Genomic DNA, 20655 nt, shown 5'->3' with positions numbered 1-20655 from the left:
AAGAGAAGTTTTTGCTGTTAAAGTCTGATCCCATTGCCTAGAAGACAAAACAAGACACACATACAAAAGGGGAAAGAAAAGACCGGCTGTGATGGGTTCAGTCACAGAGACCCCCTTGGGACTCTCACTTGATGTGCTGAAATTACCTCTGAGCCCATTTTCCCTGCCAGCTTGGGACTCCAGAACCCTGCCTCGTTGAGCCAGACCTGCTATGCCTGCTGTAACACAGACCGAGGTCTGAACCATGCCACCAAAGCTGCAGGCTTTAACTGAAAACAACTCTGCAGGTTACCTATCTCCAGCACCCAGACACCCAGATGCAAACCCCAAATAAATCCGTTTTACTCTGTATAAAGCTTATACAGGGTAAACTCATAAATTGTCTGCCCTCTGTAACACTGATAGAGAGATATGCACAGCTGTTTGATCCCCCAGGTATTAGTCACTTACTTTGGGTTTACTAATAAACAAAAGTGATTTTATTAAGTATAAAAAGTAGGATTTAAATGGTTTTAAGTAGTAACAGACAGAACAAAGTAAGCCCTGGTCTACAGTAGGACTTTAGGTCGAATTTAGCAACGTTAAATCGATTTAAACCTGCACCCGTCCACACAGTGAAGCCCTTTATTTTGACTTAAAGGGCTCTTAAAATCGATTTCCTTACTCCACCCCTGACAAGTGGATTAGCGCTTAAATCGACGTTCCCAGCTCGAATTTGGGGTACTGTGGACACAATTCGATGGTATTGGCCTCTGGGAGCTATCCCAGAGTGCTCCATTCTGACCGCTCTGGACAGCACTCTCAACTCAGATGCACTGGCCAGGTAGACAGGAAAAGAACCGCAAACTTTTGAATCTCATTTCCTGTTTGGCCAGCGTGGCAAGCTGCAGGTGACCATGCAGAGCTCATCAGCACAGGTGACCATGATGGAGTCCCAGAATCGCAAAAGAGCTCCAGCATGGACCGAACGGGAGGTACGGGATCTGATCGCTGTTTGGGGAGAGGAATCCGTGCTATCAGAACTCCGTTCCAGTTTTCGAAATGCCAAAACCTTTGTGAAAATCTCCCAGGGCATGAAGGACAGAGGCCATAACAGGGACCCGAAGCAGTGCCGCGTGAAACTGAAGGAGCTGAGGCAAGCCTACCAGAAAACCAGAGAGGCGAACAGCCGCTCTGGGTCAGAGCCCCAAACATGCCGCTTCTATGATGAGCTGCATGCCATTTTAGGGGGTTCAGCCACCACTACCCCAGCCGTGTTGTTTGACTCCTTCAATGGAGATGGAGGCAATACGGAAGCAGGTTTTGGGGACAAAGAAGATGATGATGAGGAGGAGGTTGTAGATAGCTCACAGCAAGCAAGCGGAGAAACCGGTTTTCCCGACAGCCAGGAACTGTTTCTCACCCTAGACCTGGAGCCAGTACCCCCCGAACCCACCCAAGGCTGCCTCCTGGACCCAGCAGGCGGAGAAGGGACCTCTGGTGAGTGTACCTTTTAAAATGCTATACATGGTTTAAAAGCAAGCATGTGAAAGGATTACTTTGCCCTGGCATTTGCGGTTCTCCTAGATGTAGTCCTAAAGCCTTTGCAAAAGGTTTCTGGGGAGGGCAGCCTTATTTCGTCCTTCATGGTAGGACACTTTATCACTCCAGGCCAGTAACACATACTCGGGAATCACTGTAGAACAAAGCATTGCAGTGTATGTTTGCTGGCATTCAACCAAAATCCGTTCTTTATCTCTCTGTGTTATCCTCAGGAGAGTGAGATATAATTCATGGTCACCTGGTTGAAATAGAGTGCTTTTCTTCAGGGACACTCAGTATAGCCCATTCCTGCTGGGCTGTTTGCCTGTGGCTGAACAGAAATGTTCGCCGCTGTTAGCCACAGGGAGGGGGGAAGGTTGAGGGGGTAGTCACGCGGTGGGAGGAGGCAAAATGCGACCTTGTAACGAAAGCACATGTGCTATGTATGTAATGTTAACAGCAAGGTTTACCCTGAAAGAGTGTAGCGACTGTTTTATAAAATGTGTCTTTTTAAATACCGCTGTCCCTTTTTTTTTCTCCACCAGCTGCATGTGTTTCAATGATCACAGGATCTTCTCCTTCCCAGAGGCTAGTGAAGCTTAGAAAGAAAAAAAAACGCACTCGCGATGAAATGTTCTCCGAGCTCATGCTGTCCTCCCACACTGACAGAGCACAGACGAATGCGTGCAGGCAAATAATGTCAGAGTGCAGGAAAGCACAAAATGACCGGGAGGAGAGGTGGAGGGCTGAAGAGAGTAAGTGGCGGGCTGAAGACAGGGCTGAAGCTCAAATGTGGCGGCAGCGTGATGAGAGGAGGCAGGATTCAATGCTGAGGCTGCTGCAGGACCAAACCAGAATGCTCCAGTATATGGTTGAGCTGCAGCAAAGGCAGCTGGAGCACAGACTGCCACTGCTGCCCCTCTGTAACCAACCGCCCTCCTCCCCAAGTTCCATAGCCTCCACACCCAGACGCCCAAGAACGCGGTGGGGGGGCCTCCGGCCAACCAGCCACTCCACCACAGAGGATTGCCCAAAAAAAAGAAGGCTGTCATTCAATAAATTTTAAAGTTGTAAACTTTTAAAGTGCTGTGCTTAAAGTGCTGTGTGGCATTTTCCTTCCCTCCTCCACCACCCCTCCTGGGATACCTTGGTAGTCATCTCCCTATTTGTGTGATGAATGAATAACGAATGCATGACTGTGAAGCAGCAATGACTTTATTGCCTCTGCAAGCGGTGATTAAAGGGAGGAGGGGAGGGTGGTTAGCTTACAGGGAAGTAGAGTGAACCAAGGGGCGGGGGGTTTCATCAAGGAGAAACAAACAGAACTTTCACACCGTAGCCTGGCCAGTCATGAAACTGGTTTTCAAAGCTTCTCTGATGCGTACCGCGCCCTCCTGTGCTCTTCTAACCGCCCTGGTGTCTGGCTGCGCGTAACCAGCAGCTAGGCGATTTGCCTCAGCCTCCCACCCCGCCATAAACGTCTCCCCCTTACTCTCACAGATATTGTGGAGCACACAGCAAGCAGTAATAACAGTGGGAATATTGGTTTCGCTGAGGTCTAAGCGAGTCAGTAAACTGCGCCAGCGCGCCTTTAAACGTCCAAATGCACATTCTACCACCATTCTGCACTTGCTCAGCCTGTAGTTGAACAGCTCCTGACTACTGTCCAGGCTGCCTGTGTACGGCTTCATGAGCCATGGCATTAAGGGGTAGGCTGGGTCCCCAAGGATACATATAGGCATTTCAACATCCCCAACAGTTATTTTCTGGTCTGGGAATAAAGTCCCTTCCTGCAGCTTTTGAAACAGACCAGAGTTCCTGAAGATGCGAGCGTCATGCACCTTTCCCGGCCATCCCACGTTGATGTTGGTGAAACGTCCCTTGTGATCCACCAGAGCTTGCAGCACTATCGAAAAGTACCCCTTGCGGTTTATGTACTCGCCGGCTTGGTGCTCTGGTGCCAAGATAGGGATATGGGTTCCATCTATAGCCCCACCACAGTTAGGGAATCCCATTGCAGCAAAGCCATCCACTATGACCTGCACATTTCCCAGGGTCACTACCCTTGATATCAGCAGATCTTTGATTGCGTGAGCTACTTGCATCACAGCAGCCCCCACAGTAGATTTGCCCACTCCAAATTGATTCCCAACTGACCGGTAGCTGTCTGGCGTTGCAAGCTTCCACAGGGCTATCGCCACTCGCTTCTCAACTGTGAGGGCTGCTCTCATCCTGGTATTCATGCGCTTCAGGGCAGGGGAAAGCAAGTCACAAAGTTCCATGAAAGTGCCCTTACGCATGCGAAAGTTTCGCAGCCACTGGGAATCGTCCCAGACCTGCAACACTATGCGGTCCCACCAGTCTGTGCTTGTTTCCTGAGCCCAGAATCGGCGTTCCACAGCATGAACCTGCCCCATTAGCACCATGATGCATGCATTGGCAGGGCCCATGCTTTCAGAGAAATCTGTGTCCATGTCCTGATCACTCACGGGACCGCGCTGACGTCGCCTCCTCGCCCGGTATCGCGTTGCCATGTTCTGGTGCTGCATATACTGCTGGATAATGCGTGTGGTGGTTGATGTGCTCCTAATTGCCAAAATGAGCTCAGCGGCCTCCATGCTTGCCTTGGTATGGCGTCCGCACAGAAAAAAGGCGCGGAACGATTGTCTGCCGTTGCTCTGACGGAGGGAGGGGCGACTGACGACACGGCTTACAGGGTTGGCTTCAGGGAGCTAAAATCAACAAAGGGTGTGCCTGTACATCAAGGAGTATTTCAGGCAGGACTGCACGGAGGGTTCCAATAAGAAATGGTGCACCAAAGTTATCGTTGTTATTGGAACAAGGAGGTTAGCCTGGCCTCTGATTGATACATGGCTAGATTAACCTTGCTGCGCCTTCTCTGTGACTGACTGCAGTGTGATCTAGACAGGGGAGGAGGAAAATGAGTACAAAACAAATCTGGTCTATTTCTTGTTCTGACCCACTCCATCTATCCTTTACATCTTTGGCTGGCAGCAGACGGTGCAGAAGGACTGCATGCCATCCACATCTCATGGCTGCTTGGCAGAAGATGGTACAATACGACTGCTAGCAATCCTCATCTCTTGCCTGCCTGGCAGAAGATGGTACAGTACGACTGCTAGCAGTCCGTATCGCCTGCCCGCTCACCATAAGACGGTTCAATAGGACTGCAGGACTAAAGAGAATGACCTGGTCAAGTCACTCCAAATTTAGTCCCTGCGCCCATGTCTGCCCAGGCGCTCCCAGCCGACGTGGCCAGGAGCACCTCGGACACGACGAGGACGACTACCAGTCGTATTGCACCGTCTGCTGCCAGAAGGCAATGGGTTGCTGCTACTGTGCAGCAAAGCCGTACCGCGTCTGCCAGCACCCAGGAGACATAGGGTGACGGTTACCTGAGCGGGCTCCATGCTTGCCGTGGTATGGCGTCTGCACAGGTAACTCAGGAAAAAAGGCGCGAAATGATTGTCTGCCCTTGCTTTCACGCGGGGAGGGAGGGTGGGAACGGGGTCCTGACGATATGTACCCAGAACCACCCGCGACAATGTTTTAGCCCCATCAGGCATTGGGATATCAACCCAGAATTCCAATGGGCAGCGGAGACTGCGGGAACTGTGGGATAGCTACCCACAGTGCAACGCTCCGGAAGTCGACGCTTGCCTCGGTACTGTGGAAGCGCTCCGCCGAGTTAATGCACTTAATGCACTTAGAGCATTTTTTGTGGGGACACACACACTCGAATATATAAAACCGATTTCAAAAAAACCGACTTCTATAAATTCGACCTAATTTCGTAGTGTAGACATACCCTAAGTTAGCAGTAAAACAAAACACACAAGTCTAAGCCTAATACATTAAGAAACTGAATACAGGTAAATCTCACCCTCAAAGATGTTCCAATAAGCTTCTTTCACAGACTAGACTCCTTCTTAGTCTGAGCCCAATCCTAGATCCATCCTCTTTGGAACCCCCTTTCAGGTAGTTGAAAGCAGCTATCAAATCCCCCCTCATTCTTCTCTTCCACAGACTAAACAATCCCAGTTCCCTCAGCCTCTCCTCATAAGTCATGTGTTCAAGTCCCCTAAGCATTTTTCTTGCCCTCCGCTGGACGCTTTCCAATTTGTCCACATCCTTCTTGTATTGTGGGGCCCAAAACTGAACACAGTACTCCAGATGAGGCCTCACCAATGTCGAATAGAGGGGAACGATCACGTCCCTCGATGTGTTTGCAATGCCCTTACTTATACATCCCAAAATGCCATTGACTGTTAGAGAGCTTATTCCTTCACTCTCCCACTTCCCTGGTCCTTCTCACATGAACAGAGAGCAACAATACCCGAAGTCCGAAGGTGCAAACAATTCGATGTTTATTGGGGTGAACTTCCAGCAAGCTTAAATACACGTTCCTTTTCCTTATTTCCGAATCCCAACTTACTTCCTGTTTGCCCCTAATTTATATAGTAATATTCTTAGCTATACCTTAACCAATCATTCTACTAAAATTTAACTAACCAATCCTAACATATTGTAACATGATTATGTAACCAATTATATCCCACCACCTTAATTAGTTTACTCCCAGCAAAATTAATTATACAGCAGACAGGAACAATCACAGAACCAGACAGAGATTATACAGACAAACAATAGCAAAGTGGGAACTATAATGGCAAGACAATACAGAAGTGAGGATTTCACATCCCAGTATTGATAAGTGAGTTCTTGCCAGACAGGATGCTATCAAACTAAGTTTTCTTTTACATTTTCTAGGCACTTTCCTTTCTCTGGAGCTGACAGGCACTATCAGGACAGGATTGTATTCCTAACAGCCCAATAGCACCTTCTTTCCATGTGACTACTTTGGAATGTGAGGATGTGACCGGTCGCTTCCCAGCTTATGGCTGCCTCTGTCGCTTAGCCAAAGGCCTTAGCCTAAGAACAGGGCCCCAGACTGTCACAGTAAGAGAAGGACCTTACATTGGCAGACAGTGATTTTGATTCTTTCTTTTATACCTCTAACTAGCCAAGTGATAAGAATACACCTAAATTCTTAAAGTACAGACCTTTACAGACAGGCCTGAATATCTATATCCTAACACTCCACCCCTTTTTTTTCTTTTTCTTTTGGGATCCTCCTGCCCAGGTATCCCTGGAAAAGCATAGGACATATGGCGACACATTTCCTGATAGGGCCAGGCATCAAGGTGGAAGGTGTCGATGCTCCATCTGTCCCACTGCCCCTTGTGTAGTACCATGCCCTGCACCTTCTCTCGTACGGGCATACTACACCTATTCCAATTAGTGTTCCAGACTTCCCAGTATAGTGGGCCCGAGAAGGTTGGGTCCGGGTTGTCTAGTACACATAGGTGGGAGGGGAGGGGCTTACTACATTACTTATAGGTTATAATTAGTGGCTGTTCTCTAGGGGGTTGTGCCCCCCTTGATCGTTTCCATATGCAATGTAACACACATATAGTTAACAATACACTAGCTGCTATGATAATCCACAGCAACACTGAGAGTCCTGACCACTGCAGTATGGTCCAACATCCTGGCCACCACCAAAAACACTGCTTCTCCTCCTTTGATAAGGTTAAAATTTTGTCAGCGCCATCCTGTAGTGTGTATTGTAAGTGTGTCCAACTGTTGGCGCTTGCAGCAAGTTGCTCTTGTAATCTTTGTGTACTTTTGTCCATATTGTGTGTCCATTGAATATCCACAGTGAAATTTGGTATTGTCCAAACCAATTCAACTACTTGGTACGGCATGGGGTAGTAGGTGCCGGTTCGATTGTTTACAACGATGAAGTCCACTGATCCATTGGTGCACCATAGTCCAGGTGGCAGTGTATAGAAGTTTATAATTTGGTCATACACTGGAAGGATTTTGCCTCCTAGTGTTATGTTGCAGGATTGCATACATTCCCAACAGAATACACCGTACCCCATATACATTACCCCTAAATGCCCCCCCCGTGCAATAGGCCATTGATCCTGCTCCTCCATAGTCATAGGAGAGGGGCACATCCATATTCCTCCTCTGGATATACAACTGCTTACTGTGATGACAGTCCAATTTACACCATTCCAGCCCCCCCACCTATTCCCTAGTGGCTCCAAACGTGCTCCCCCTTCCCTACTAACTCCCATAGGGTTCAAGGGAACCACCTTATTTGCATTTCCTTCCCATGGTATCATAGTAACAATTACACAAGAACTGTCCCCACAGGTCGGGGATGTTATTTTCCAGGTAGATGGGTATGTTTTTGCAATTGTGGATAGATATGGGCTAGCCTCCCGATTTAATACTGAAGGCCATTGTTCTGACCAAGCATCTCTCATAATATCCATTAACATTATTAACTGAGCATTTTGAATACCTACGCACACTTCTCCCCATGTTAGTCTTCTGAAGCCATCCTCTACCCATGTCAACAGGTCCCCTGCCCAATGAGTTAACTGCAAGTTTACCTCTACTGCTGTCCTCCACCCTGTGGCAACTGCTGATAGTTGCTGTGCCATTAATTCATTAATTTGTTTTTGAAATTTCACATTTTGGCTTACTAATTGTTTGGTTACCCACTCATCCCCCAGATTCCATGTACCCAGCATAGTGTTCCCCGCTGCCCACAATCCCCTTTTCCGACGACGATTCCAGGTGTGTCCCCTCACTCATGCATTGAATTGTTGTTTCAATCCTTTTATGTACATACTACAATTAGGATGGATTTGGTCCACCCACCATTCCTTGGGGAGTACCACCCATGTAATAGAGTGAAAGGACACGTTAAAAAGTGCTGGCTGCACCTGCTCCCACCATGGCTCCCAGACATTTGCTCGTCGGGGAGTATTCTTGGCTCCAGGCTGTGGCCACTTTAAATTTGGATTCTTCCAACTTGGCATCCATATCACCTGAATCCACCCCCTCCAGAGCCTGTCTCATGTATCTGTGAAAAATTGCAGGGGGGTCCCTATATCCCTGGGGTAGGACTGTCCAGCAGAACTGTCTGCCCTCCCATGTGAATGCAGTTTTATACTGACATGAGGTAGCTAGTGGCAGAGACCAAAACCCATTAGCTATGTCCAAAACAGTGAAAATTCGGAATTGGGGTCCAATACAGGCCAACAATTCAGGGTACGCTGCCACCACTGAGGCTGGTGAATTGGCCAGAGCATTTAGTGCCCTGTAATCCACAGTGAGACGCCAGGTACCGTTTGGCTTCCTCACGGGCCACACAGCAGCATTACAAGGGGATGCAACTGCCCGAATCAGCCCCCTCTGTTCCAACTCCCCAATAGTTGCCCCCACCTCTGCCAACGCCTCCCGAGGAATGGGGTACTGTTTCTGTGGGGGAGGGTCCCCTCCCTCCATCAGTACCTCCATGCTGCCCCTCCCACAATCCAGGTTATCCTTCGCCCACACAGGGATGTGTTCCCACCCAGCCAGGGGTGGTGGAGGGCATGTGCCGCCTTAATGGTCATAGTGGCTATCCCCATGGGAATGGTATAGCCCTGACCGTCCTGCGTTTGCCCCAGTAAACACACCCAATTGGCTAGATCCAGTACGAGTCCCAGTTTGTGTAAATCTCCTGCCCCCAACAGATTAAGCATATCATTACAACCCCACATAATCTCCCCTTCCCCCCAGATTCCTTTGATTTGTCCCCGCCTCAGGGTTAACTGTGTCTCCCCTCCCGTTGCCCCTACAATTGTCACAGTCCCTTCTGAGGGTCTCCCCTGCCCCCATGTGGTTAAACTGATGGCTGCTCCAGTGTCTATCAAAAAATCCCCCATGGGACTCCCTTCGATTGCCCCCTGGAGCGTAGGGCAACCAGACACATCCTGTCCTAAACTGAGAACATGGACAGGACGCCTCCCAGGGCACCCCTAAGCTGCAGCACCCACCTCTGTCCCTCCCACTGGTTCATGAGGGGACCGGGGGTCCTGGCACCGAACGCATTCCTGTCTCCATGCAAAATTGTGTGTCTGGCATTTCAGGCAGTCCCAGTCCCTTGGACTCCGGGACCACTTTCCCCCTGATCTGGTAAGATCGTGGGTAGTCAGTTTAGCCTGCAGTCTCTGGATCTGTTGCTCTATAGCTGCCCGCTCGTCCCTGACTAGCCACCCAAAGCCACGAACTCTCCCTCTACCTCCTCCTCTCCAGGCTGACCCACTCCTTTTCACCTTGTACTGATCCCCCGCAGTAATAGCATGGACTGGCTCTTCCCCCTGATGCATCTGCCTCCACACATCTGCCTGTTCCAGAAACTGGGGTAGCTGATTGGGAGCAAGTTCAGGGTGCTGCAACCTTACATGCCCCATGAACTGCGGATTGCTCAGCTCCAACCATTTCTCCAGCAATTCCACACCCCTACCCTGCTCCATACCCCCACCAGGTCCCGGTGCCCCTGCCTGGGGCATCACCCATGGACCATCCAGGGGATCCACCCAGCACCGTGCCCAGGCCTGTATGCGATTAAGTGTATCCTGCCCTGTTTCCCCAGGGATTCGCTTCATCTTATTCATCCCTGCAGTACGAGAGTACACCCCAAACAAGTGTTTTGCCACCTGTCCGGGAATTAGAAATGGATGTGCCACTCCTGCCACATCGATTCCCAAGGTACCTCGTCCCAAAAGACTACGCCATAAGATCACCTGGTCCTCACGAGTTAGACCCTCCATCTCTCTGCCCACCTCCACTAGCCACAGCACAAACTGATCCCAATCATTCCGGGGTACCTTTCCCAAGCGGCCCAGTACTGCCTCCCGGTCCTTCAGGGACAAGGGGCGGATTTCTGCCTGTTCTACTACTTGTGGGGCATGGTCCCCCCACCCCGCAACTGGGGCCACTATTCCTGCCTCCTGCAGTTCCTCCCGGGTAGCCTCTCTCGCAGGGGCTGTAACTGTGGATCGCCGGCTTACAACATCCACTGGCAGTGGTGGGTACAGTGTTTTTTCAGGGTAGGGTGGTGGAGGTGTCTCCTTCAGTTCCATTAGTGGGGCGGATGGTTTGGGGTCCCTAAGTCCATTGCCCCCATGTTTACAATGATACAATTCCTCCTCTAAGTCTCCTACTCTCCCCAGCAGTTCATCCCTCTCTCTCCGGATTGCCTCACAGGACTCCTCTGTCCGTGCAGCATCCCTTGCCTTCAAATCCGCTACCTCTACTGCTAACACAGATTTTTCTGTTAAAATCCGTTGCTGATCCACAATCCCCTCCAAATCCTTAATGTGTTGGAGGAGATCAGCTTCCCTTTTTACCCAGTATGCCATCCCAGCACACAAACCTTGTAATACCATTCCCTTTTTCCTACACTCCTTTCCCTTGGGGTCTCCCAAAACCTCTCCCATCTCCTTCTCAATCTCATCCCAGGTGAGCCCCTGCACCTGGTATGGGCCCTGATTCTTCCTTATCCATTTGTTCAAAAAATCCGTTACCCCAGCTTGCCAGAACCCGCAACTACCATCATGAGAGTTCGCCATACCCCCTCCAAGTAGCTGCGCGGACTGTTGGGGAGGGGGACTTACAGGCTGCCACTCACCTATCCAATGTGATGTATCCAAGTCCCGGCACCAAGATGTTAGAGAGCTTATTCCTTCACTCTCCCACTTCCCTGGTCCTTCTCACATGAACAGAGAGCAACAATACCCGAAGTCCGAAGGTGCAAACAATTCGATGTTTATTGGGGTGAACTTCCAGCAAGCTTAAATACAAGTTCCTTTTCCTTATTTCCGAATCCCAACTTACTTCCTGTTTGCCCCTAATTTATATAGTAATATTCTTAGCTATACCTTAACCAATCATTCTACTAAAATTTAACTAACCAATCCTAACATATTGTAACATGATTATGTAACCAATTATATCCCACCACCTTAATTAGTTTACACCCAGCAAAATTAATTATACAGCAGACAGGAACAATCACAGAACCAGACAGAGATTATACAGACAAACAATAGCAAAGTGGGAACTATAATAGCAAGACAATACAGAAGTGAGGATTTCACATCCCAGTATTGATAAGTGAGTTCTTGCCAGACAGGATGCTATCAAACTAAGTTTTCTTTTACATTTTCTAGGCACTTTCCTTTCTCTGGAGCTGACAGGCACTATCAGGACAGGATTGTATTCCTAACAGCCCAATAGCACCTTCTTTCCATGTGACTACTTTGGAATGTGAGGATGTGACCGGTCGCTTCCCAGCTTATGGCTGCCTCTGTCGCTTAGCCAAAGGCCTTAGCCTAAGAACAGGGCCCCAGACTGTCACAGTAAGAGAAGGACCTTACATTGGCAGACAGTGATTTTGATTCTTTCTTTTATACCTCTAACTAGCCAAGTGATAAGAATACACCTAAATTCTTAAAGTACAGGCCTTTACAGACAGGCCTGAATATCTATATCCTAACATTGACCTTCTTGGCAACAGTGGCACACTGTTGACTCATATCCAGCTTCTCATCCACTTCACCCCTAGGTCCTTTTCTGCAGAACTGCTGCCTAGCCATTCGGTCCCCAGTCTGTAGCGGTGCAATGGGGTTCTTCCGTCCTAAGTGCAGGACTCTGCACTTGTCCTTGTTGAACCTCATCAGATTTCTTTTGGCCCAATCCTCTAATTTGTCTAGGTCCCTCTATATCCTATCCCTCTCCTCCAGTGTATCTACCTCTCCTCCCAGTTTAGTGTCATCTGCAAACTTGCTGAGGGTGCAATCCACGCCATCCTCCAGATCATTAATGAAGATATTGAACAAAACTGGCCCCAGGACCGACCCTTGGGGCACTCCACTTGATACTGGCTGCCAACTAGACATGGAGCCAGCTCATGTGGTAACTAGGGGTTTCTCGTGATTGGCAGCCCCTTTTGTTCTGTTCCACCCCCTTTTATATCTTTGGCATAAGGTGGGAATCTTTTGTCTCTCTGGGTCCCCACCCCTCCTTCTAAATGGAAAAGCACCAGGTTTAAGATGGATTCCAGTATCATGTGACCTGGTTACATGTCCGGTGAGACCTCATTCTTCATTACCCACTTCACATACACAGGAAGGCTTGCAGATAAACAGAGCCATTTACATACAATTGTCCTACTCAATGGGTGCCATCAAGACTCTAAACCACCATTAATGGCCCACCCTTTGCATAATTACAATAGGATCTCAGAATTAATTTCATATTTATAATTTTAAATACAAGAATGATACATACATACAAATACGATGAACACACTCAGTCCATTATAAGCTTTGTAGTGTTACCTTACAAGAAACCTTTACATAAAGCATATTTCAGTTACATCATATTCACATTCCAAGCATATTTTCATAAAGCATATGGAGTGCAATGTCACACCGGCAAAGAAGAAATGCAGCTTCTGTCTCTGACTCTTAGGGCACTGGTTTTCAAACTTTTTTTTTCTTGTAACCTGCAACTTCTGATCAGAGTTTTCATAAAATCACAACGAAGGGCAATACATGCTAGCTTTAACCACTTCAAGTGAAGTTATAACTAAAATTGTACATTGATGCTACTTGTAAAACATTTTTAAACACAAGATAAATACAGTAAAAAAGACTATCAGGTTACGTTTCACTTACTTAATATGAAGGCTGGGCTTGCCTGTTGTTCATGATCTCGTTCCAATCTGGATCACAAGATGAAAGCTCTGCCTGCATATCAGGTGCTCTGAATCTGTTTCTTTCTTTTTGTTTTTAGCCTTGTCACAGTCGAAAATCCCAGTTTGTACATGTAGGTTGTTCTGAACCATAGCAACAATGGAATGCTAATTTTACCTAACAGTGGGCATTCTTTGAAAACACTTATCCAAAATGATGACAAACTTAATGACTTGTGGTGTGTTTTGAGTGTGCTATCACAGGGGAGTTGCGGCAGCTCTTTTCTTGCTCAGGCATCAAGTTTAGCTCCATTATTGATTCATAATTTCCAAAAGCAAAAGGATCTTTCACCCACTGCTTTTCCTTCAAATTTTCAAATCCCTTTGCAGGGAAGTAGCGACTAAAATTGCCAGACAGAGCAGCAAGCTGTAAATGTATGACACTTTTCATTTCGGTCGCTTTTTCTGTTCTCCTCAGTGTGTGGTAACGGTGTTGGGAACATGTAGTAGCTTGAACGATCACTTTTCAGTCATGCTTGCCAGGGTGCGAAACTTTTGGAATACTTGTGTCTGTTTAGTGTTGAAACAAATCCTTGCCTCTTCCTTGTAACTTCAAGTTCAGTTAGTTTAAAACTGAGAAGATGTCAGCCAGATATGACAACTTTATTAACCACCTGTCATCGTCAAACAAATTTGCCAAGTTAGACTTTCTCTACCAGAAAAATGTGAATCTCCTTCCTGAGTTCGTACGCTCTTGTAAGCACCCTGCCCCTGCGACAGCCACCGTACTTCACTCATTTACAGTTTCACACTGTGCTCCGCTCCCATTTCTGGGCATAACACTTCAAAAAGTCTGCTGTTCAGTGAGCGTCCTTTAATGAAATTAACAGGTTTCCCTACTTCCTTCAGTGTAGCCATAAGATCAGGGGAAATGCCTTTGGATGCCAGAACTTCACAGTGAATGAAACAGTAATTCCAAATAACATTACCAGCTGCCTCAGATATTTTTTTCACAATTTGCTATTTCTACCTGTCATATTTGCTGCACCATGACTTGTAGTTCCTTTGCAATTAGCCCAGTCCAACTTGTATTTTCCAACTATGCAATCATGAAGTGCTTCAAATATCTGTGCTCCTGTTGTATTTGTTGGTAAAATCAGACAATGCAGCAAATCTTCCATAAAGTTAATCTTGCCATACATACCTCACATAAACTAACAGTGTTGCATAATTTGAAATATCAGTACTTTTGTCAAATTGGATAGCAAAATCCCCGGTTGACAGTAACCAGGTAATAAGCTGAGCTTCCAAATGTTCTGTAATATCACATATTTGCCGAGACATTGTGTTATCATTGAGAAGAATACTTCTCAATTTTTCAGCAGTTTTCTCATTGTAAATTATACGCACAATAGCCAGAGATGCTGGAAGAATAAGTTTTTCAGCAACTGTATGGGCCATTTTCTCTTTTGTTATCCATTATGCAACCAGACATGATGCTAGTTGTGCCTTATCGTTCAAAGTAGTTGACCAACTAAGAACTTACACTGATAACTTTAATTCCCATTTGCTTCCTTTGAAAATATTCAAGAGGCTTATCAATAAATTCCCCACGTTTTATTTCTAAATGTCTCTTTAACTTTGTTTTTAAACTCTCTCATTTGGAAGCACCTCGCTGCAAATAATATACTGAGGCTTTGGATCTTGGTTTGGATTAGCACCAATGAAACCATATTTCAAAAAAGCATCCATGATTTGGTGTTCTTTTTAGTAGGTTGTTCAGATGAGGTCAACATGGCAGAAGTCTGTCTGTTACTAAGACTTTCTGTTGCAGACGATGTACTGACACTTGATTTTCAGATGTAGATGGATTTGATGACTGTTTCCAAACTTCTTCTTCTTATGCCAAAAGAATCCATTTTTCAGGATGAAGGTTTGTTGATTAAGCCTCACAACTCGAGTCTCCACAGCAGTAACAAAACTGACTGGGCAGAAAGCACTCTCATTAGGTGATTACATTCAAAACGGCTATGTTGCATACATGTGTCGTGCATAACAAACTCTCAGCAAATGAATGTCTTACTAGAAATAAGTAAAATGTCCAACATTTAAATGCTTGTAGTGTGTTAAAACTAATGAAAGACATTTTTAAAATTTGCAAGCGACCCAGTGCCTAATATTCTATGACCCAGTAGTAGATTGCGACCTGTACTTTGAAAACCACCGTCTTAGTGTATGTCCACCCTGCAACGTAAGCCTGTGCTAGAGCCCAGGCTCAAGCCTAACCTCCCTTGCATCTACACAGCAATTGCGCTAACCCGGGGTGCCAGGACCCTGTAGGGCTGGAAGGTCTGAGCTCGGGTTAAGCTGGGATCCAGGGTCCACGCCCTATTGGCAGCTCTGCTTGACTCAGGTCCTGGGAGTGAGCCAGAAGTATCCCACAATTCCATGGGACAAATTCCTTAGTCCTCTCTATCTCAACAACCTGCAATCTACTCTTTTGAAAAGGGAAGCCACCCCCCACTTTGTGAATGGTAGCTACTCAGGTCAAAGTTAACCCATTCTCTTCTGATCACTGATTTGCAAACACACTGTCATAGGGAGCCTCCTGGGTTTGCAATGGAGAACGAACTGATCAAGCCTTTTCACAAAGCAAGCTGCTTCAAACTTCCTGTAACATGCAGGGTGGGCAGTAAAATTTTCCGCCAGTGCACAATGGATCTAGGACTAGAGTGGCCACTTCTTTTGGGGGAGATGGGGAAACGCTAGGGACTTTGGGATATAGTTACTCGGACTCAGGTCTGTACGCTCCAGTGAAGATGCCAGAAGTCTAGGATTGAGCATGGCTTAGAAAAACCTTAACGTAGGATTAAACTACCGTGTACATGCTCAAGCCCAGACTTCCCTAACATGGTTCAGCTGACTTGAGTCCTGCTAACTATGGGCTTACACTGCAGTGAAGACATACCCTTACTTGCATCCTCACTGCTAGAGATACACAGGGACAACACATGGTCTGATCAGCCACTCTGAAACCTGGCAAACTGGTACCTGTACTGGGCTGTGTAAGACATTGCTTTTAGCTACCTCTTTGGTCATGGGCTTGCAGCAATGTTATGAAAGATGCAGTCTTGGCTGGCTAAACCAGACTCTTATTAAACAGAAGGCAAAAAGAGAGGTAGGAAAGAAAAGAAATAAGTTGGGGGAAGGATAAGGGGATGCAAAGGAGGGAGACAACAACAGGAACTAAAATCTTATATCCTAGGTAGTTTGGAACTACACTACCCAGAGCTGGTGGAAGTGGCAATCTCATCTGTGCCCCTCTCTGGCCTGGTCTGATCAGGACATTGCTTAGAATCAGAATGATAAAGGCCCACTGGTATCATCGTGAATCCTGGGATCCCAGGAATGGTGGGGGTGGCAGCCATGATGGTAAAGCTCACTCCTTTCAGTCCACCCATCTGCCAAAGGGAGTGATGGGTGGAATAGCCCATCCCAGTGGCGAGCTGGAGCTGGTTTGCACCGGTTCGCACGAACTGGTCGTTAAATTTTTAAGCAGTTTTAGACCCGCTTGTTAACCCGTTTCCCTGCAGGGGGCGCTGAGGCTTTGATGGGCTCCGGCCGAGAAGTGATGTAATTCCTCCTCTGGCCACCGTGGGCACTGGCTGCGGGAGCCATGTGGGCTGCCGCCTGGCCCTGGACACAAGCTCTGTTGCTGCTGCTCCCCCGACCCCTGGCCCTGGGTCCTGGGTCCTCCTGCTCTGGGCCTGGGCTGGGCCTGGGCTGGGCCAGGGCTGCGTCCTGCTGCTCGGACTGCTCTGAGCTGCTCTCCCTGTGAGCACCCACCACCCTGCCCGCAGGCAGCCCCTGTCTCCAGCCACCCCGCACCCTCTGCCCACATCCAGCCCCTGCTGCACACAACCCCTGCCCTGCCCGCACCAGCCCCTGCCGCACCCCCTGCCTGCAGTCAGCCTGTCTCCAGCCAGCCTGTCTCCACCCTCTGCACCCCTTACCTGCAGCCAGCCCCTGCCACACCCTCTGCCCTGTTTCCAGCCAGCCCCTGCCACATTCCCTGCCCTGCCCGCAGCCAGCCCCTGGCGCACCCCTTGCTCTGCCTGCAGCCAGCCCCTGCTGCACGCCCCTGCCCGAAGCTAGCCAGCCCCGCACCCCCCGTCTCCAGCCAACCCCTGCCGCACCCCCCTGCAGCCCTGTCCGAAGCCAGCCAGCCCCACACCCCCTGTCTCCAGCCAGCCCCCTACCCCCCGCCCAGCCTTCAGCCAGCCCCTACCTCCAGTCAGCCCCTGCCCTGTCTCCAGCCAGCTCCGCACCCCCTGCCCTGCCCGCAGCCAGCCCTGCACCCCCTGCCTCCAGCTAGCCCTGTCCCACGCCCCTGTCTGCAGCTGGCCCCACGTCCACTGGTGCCCTGCAGTTCCCAGGGCAGTAACCCTGCACACCTGCTTCAATGAGGGGGGCAGCTGGGACCCACACATGTGCACACCCTAGGGTGATCAGACAGCAAGTGTGAAAAATCAGGATGGGGGTGGGGGGTAATAGGAGCCTATATAAGAAAAAGACCCCAAAAACGGGACTGTTCCTATAAAATCGGGACATCTGGTCATCCTAGCACACCCCCAGGGAGTGGCAGGGACGCATACATGTGAAACGGAGCTCATTTCTAGTTCAGGCCCATCTTTTTAAAAAAGAACTTTAGGCAGGGTTAACATGCATCTATATTTTCCTGGACAGGTCAGGCTTTTTGGTTCTTAAAGGGCCGTTTGGGAGGAATTTTTAAAAATTCCTCCCAGGAAAATACGGACGTATGGTAACCCTACTGGTACAAAAAATACATACTGGGACACATCCCTTAAACCAGAACTTTTTATAGGGAACCGGTTGTTAAGATTTTGGCAGCTCATCACTGGCACATCCCCTCATCATGTTGTCAACCAACTAAGCCTAATTTCCAAAGCACCAGTTTTGATTCATTGACTTCTGGTCCCACATTCCTTGTTTACCAGCCATGATCTCAGTGCAAGCCTTGAGTTATGTCAGTAGACCTTTTTTTGTTTGGACTAACCCAATCTGTCTCCCTTATGTACCTTTCCAATTAACATTTTTTGTTATAGGTGATTGCAACACTTCCGAAACTATTATCCACTTGCTCACACTTGAGATCGCTACTGGAATAGGTCTGTCAGGCCCCAGTTATTACAACAGATGGCACCACCCATCTTCACTAATATCTAGAGGGGTCTTCCCATTTCCACCATTGCACAAGATCCGCAGTCACAGCAGATCCTGTTTAGTTTGGAGAATTATCACTGATATTCTGATTAGTGACCAATTTGTTTAGGGAGAACATTCCCTTATTCCCACAGCTGAAGGAAAAATGTTGTCCCTCTTCAGTGTTATTTTTTTCTTTTTGGCCAAATGGTATTGTGTCTCTGAATGAAGCTGTTTGGCTGGTCAGTGCCTGGGAAATCTGACAGTCTCTTCTGTCTTCAGTTCAGCATGTGGTAAGCCCAGTCTGCATATAATAATTCCCCTAATGAGTCCCATTTCAAGAGCTTAGGCAGTCATTTCTCAAAAAACAGAGCAGGGTCATTGCTTTGACCACCGATAAAGCCATGATTCTCTCATACTTTAACAGCTTGGCTAGAAAATCACTGAAAATTACTTCTGTTTCCTATCATTGTTTCCCCAAAGTACATTGGTTTGCTGCTTTCCACTTTTTGACCTGCTTTGGAGGCATACGATTTTATGCAAGATGGTATTGCAGTTTTTGTATCCTTGTACATTGTTTAGGTAATCAAGAGAAGCCCTCATTAAAGGGTGCTGCAATAATGATCCCACATTAGACAAACAGTAGATACAACCCAGTTCCTCACCATGAAAAGTATTATTGGGCCTGCCAACTGCCAGATTAGAATGTCAGGGTTAGATTTTACTTGTAGAATGAAGTAGCATTTTTAATGTAAATCCTAATGTTCTGAAATGTTACATGGCTTGCCGCTGTTTGAACCATTCTGACCTAATAAGATCTCTTAATATCTGAATCTACCAAATTGCAAAAATCCCCAGAGACCAGCTGTTATGAATTGGACTGGATCAGTTACCAGGCTCCGTCTGCAGCCATTATAATTTTGATGCTGTGCCATGCACCAGACTAAATTCACTGTTCAGATTTGGGTACTATTTAATACCTACCAATTTGTTTCTATTATCTGAAAAAATAGGAGCTGGGTAGTTCTGTGGTTCATGCTGGTAGCAGAACTAAGTTCCTGCATACTTCTATGTACAGTAGTTATCAAAATAGCAATGAAGTTGCCACAGCAGTGCAAACTGATGGTTATTTAGCTAACAGTCTATACTCTAGCCACCAAGAACGAGAGTATTAAATCCGCTATAAAAGCATATTAGGAATGGGGGCCCTTAAACAAATACACTGACTCCCTGTGATGTGTTTAACCATTTTCAGGAAAGTGTGGGGTGATGAAGACTAAGAAGGGGGCTAATTAACACAACAAACCACAGCTGGGGGGGATCAGGTGGCCAAGTAATCATCTGAGTGGGGGAACCCAACTACAGAGGGGGTGAGCTGGGCTGGGACTATAAAGACAGGAAATTAGAAGCAGAAGGTGGTTGCTGGGGAAGTCTGCAGTCAGTCCTTGGGAGACAAGGGGTATGTTTGGAGGCTAGAGGGACAGGTAGCCCACAATTACTCCCTGGAAGGGGGGAGTTAAGAGGCTGGCAAACCCAGAAAGGGCAGAGTGCTAGATGGCAGGAGAGGGCTCAAGGAAAGGCAATAAGGTCTAAAAGGAAACAGACCTTCTCTGCTGGCTAGAGGGTCCCTGAGCTGAAACCTGGACTAGAGGGCAGGCGTTGGTTTCCCTGCTGTCATTGAGGGAGTGGTACTGTGAGCAGGAAGGCTACCCATAATTGTTGAAGGAGACTTTAATACCCTGGAAGGGGGGAACATGGATAGTGACTTGGCTGGAGGGCTGAGTCATGAAGAGGCAGCAGCAGCTTATAGAGGTGAGAGAATGCTTATGTGGCTTTCTTTTAACATCCCTAATGTAAACTTTTAAGATAGGTTTCTTTCCAGTGTAACTGTCATGGATCTGGTCTGGCTCCCACTTCTGGCAGCTGACCAGACTGCTGCAAGAGGGAGCAGTCATCAAATTGTCTGTGTTCTCTAAGTTTTCCTGGGTCTCAGTTGGCTGCAGCCCTTCTTCCTCCTTTGGCCTTGCTAGCTCAGTTCCTGGGCACTGACTGTGTCCCCTTCTCAGAAATGGGGCCCTGCACTCCTTGTGCACTAGGCCCCCAGGACCCATGCTAACCACAAGATACCTCAGTAACTCAAGCACATCCTCTCCTAGAGCTCCACCCAAAGGTGTCAGCCTTCTGGGTGGAGGGCCATGTGGTAGGTGTAGCACATTACAAAGGCAGTTGGTACAGAAGCGTAACATGCTACTGCCATTTATGTAAATACACAGAAGTATAGA

At 47.8% G+C, this 20655-nt stretch overlaps 1 protein-coding gene across 1 annotated transcript; it reads left to right on the top strand.

The window, feature by feature from the left end:
• Window positions 1-614: 614 nt before the first annotated feature.
• Window positions 615-2587, top strand: LOC311525754 (uncharacterized protein; the record flags this gene model as incomplete). Its single annotated transcript, XM_084638094.1, has 2 exons — window positions 615-1479; window positions 2067-2587. Exons 1-2 carry the CDS (start codon window positions 897-899, stop codon window positions 2585-2587), a joined length of 1104 nt encoding a protein of 367 aa, XP_084494220.1. The 5' UTR covers window positions 615-896.
• Window positions 2588-20655: the final 18068 nt, after the last annotated feature.

This window comes from Lepidochelys olivacea, assembly GCF_965140295.1.
Source record: "Lepidochelys olivacea isolate rLepOli2 genome assembly, chromosome: 9".
Taxonomy (NCBI): Eukaryota; Metazoa; Chordata; order Testudines; family Cheloniidae; genus Lepidochelys; species Lepidochelys olivacea.
Note: the sequence above shows the minus strand (reverse complement) of the source record. Positions and strands in the feature narration are given on the sequence as shown.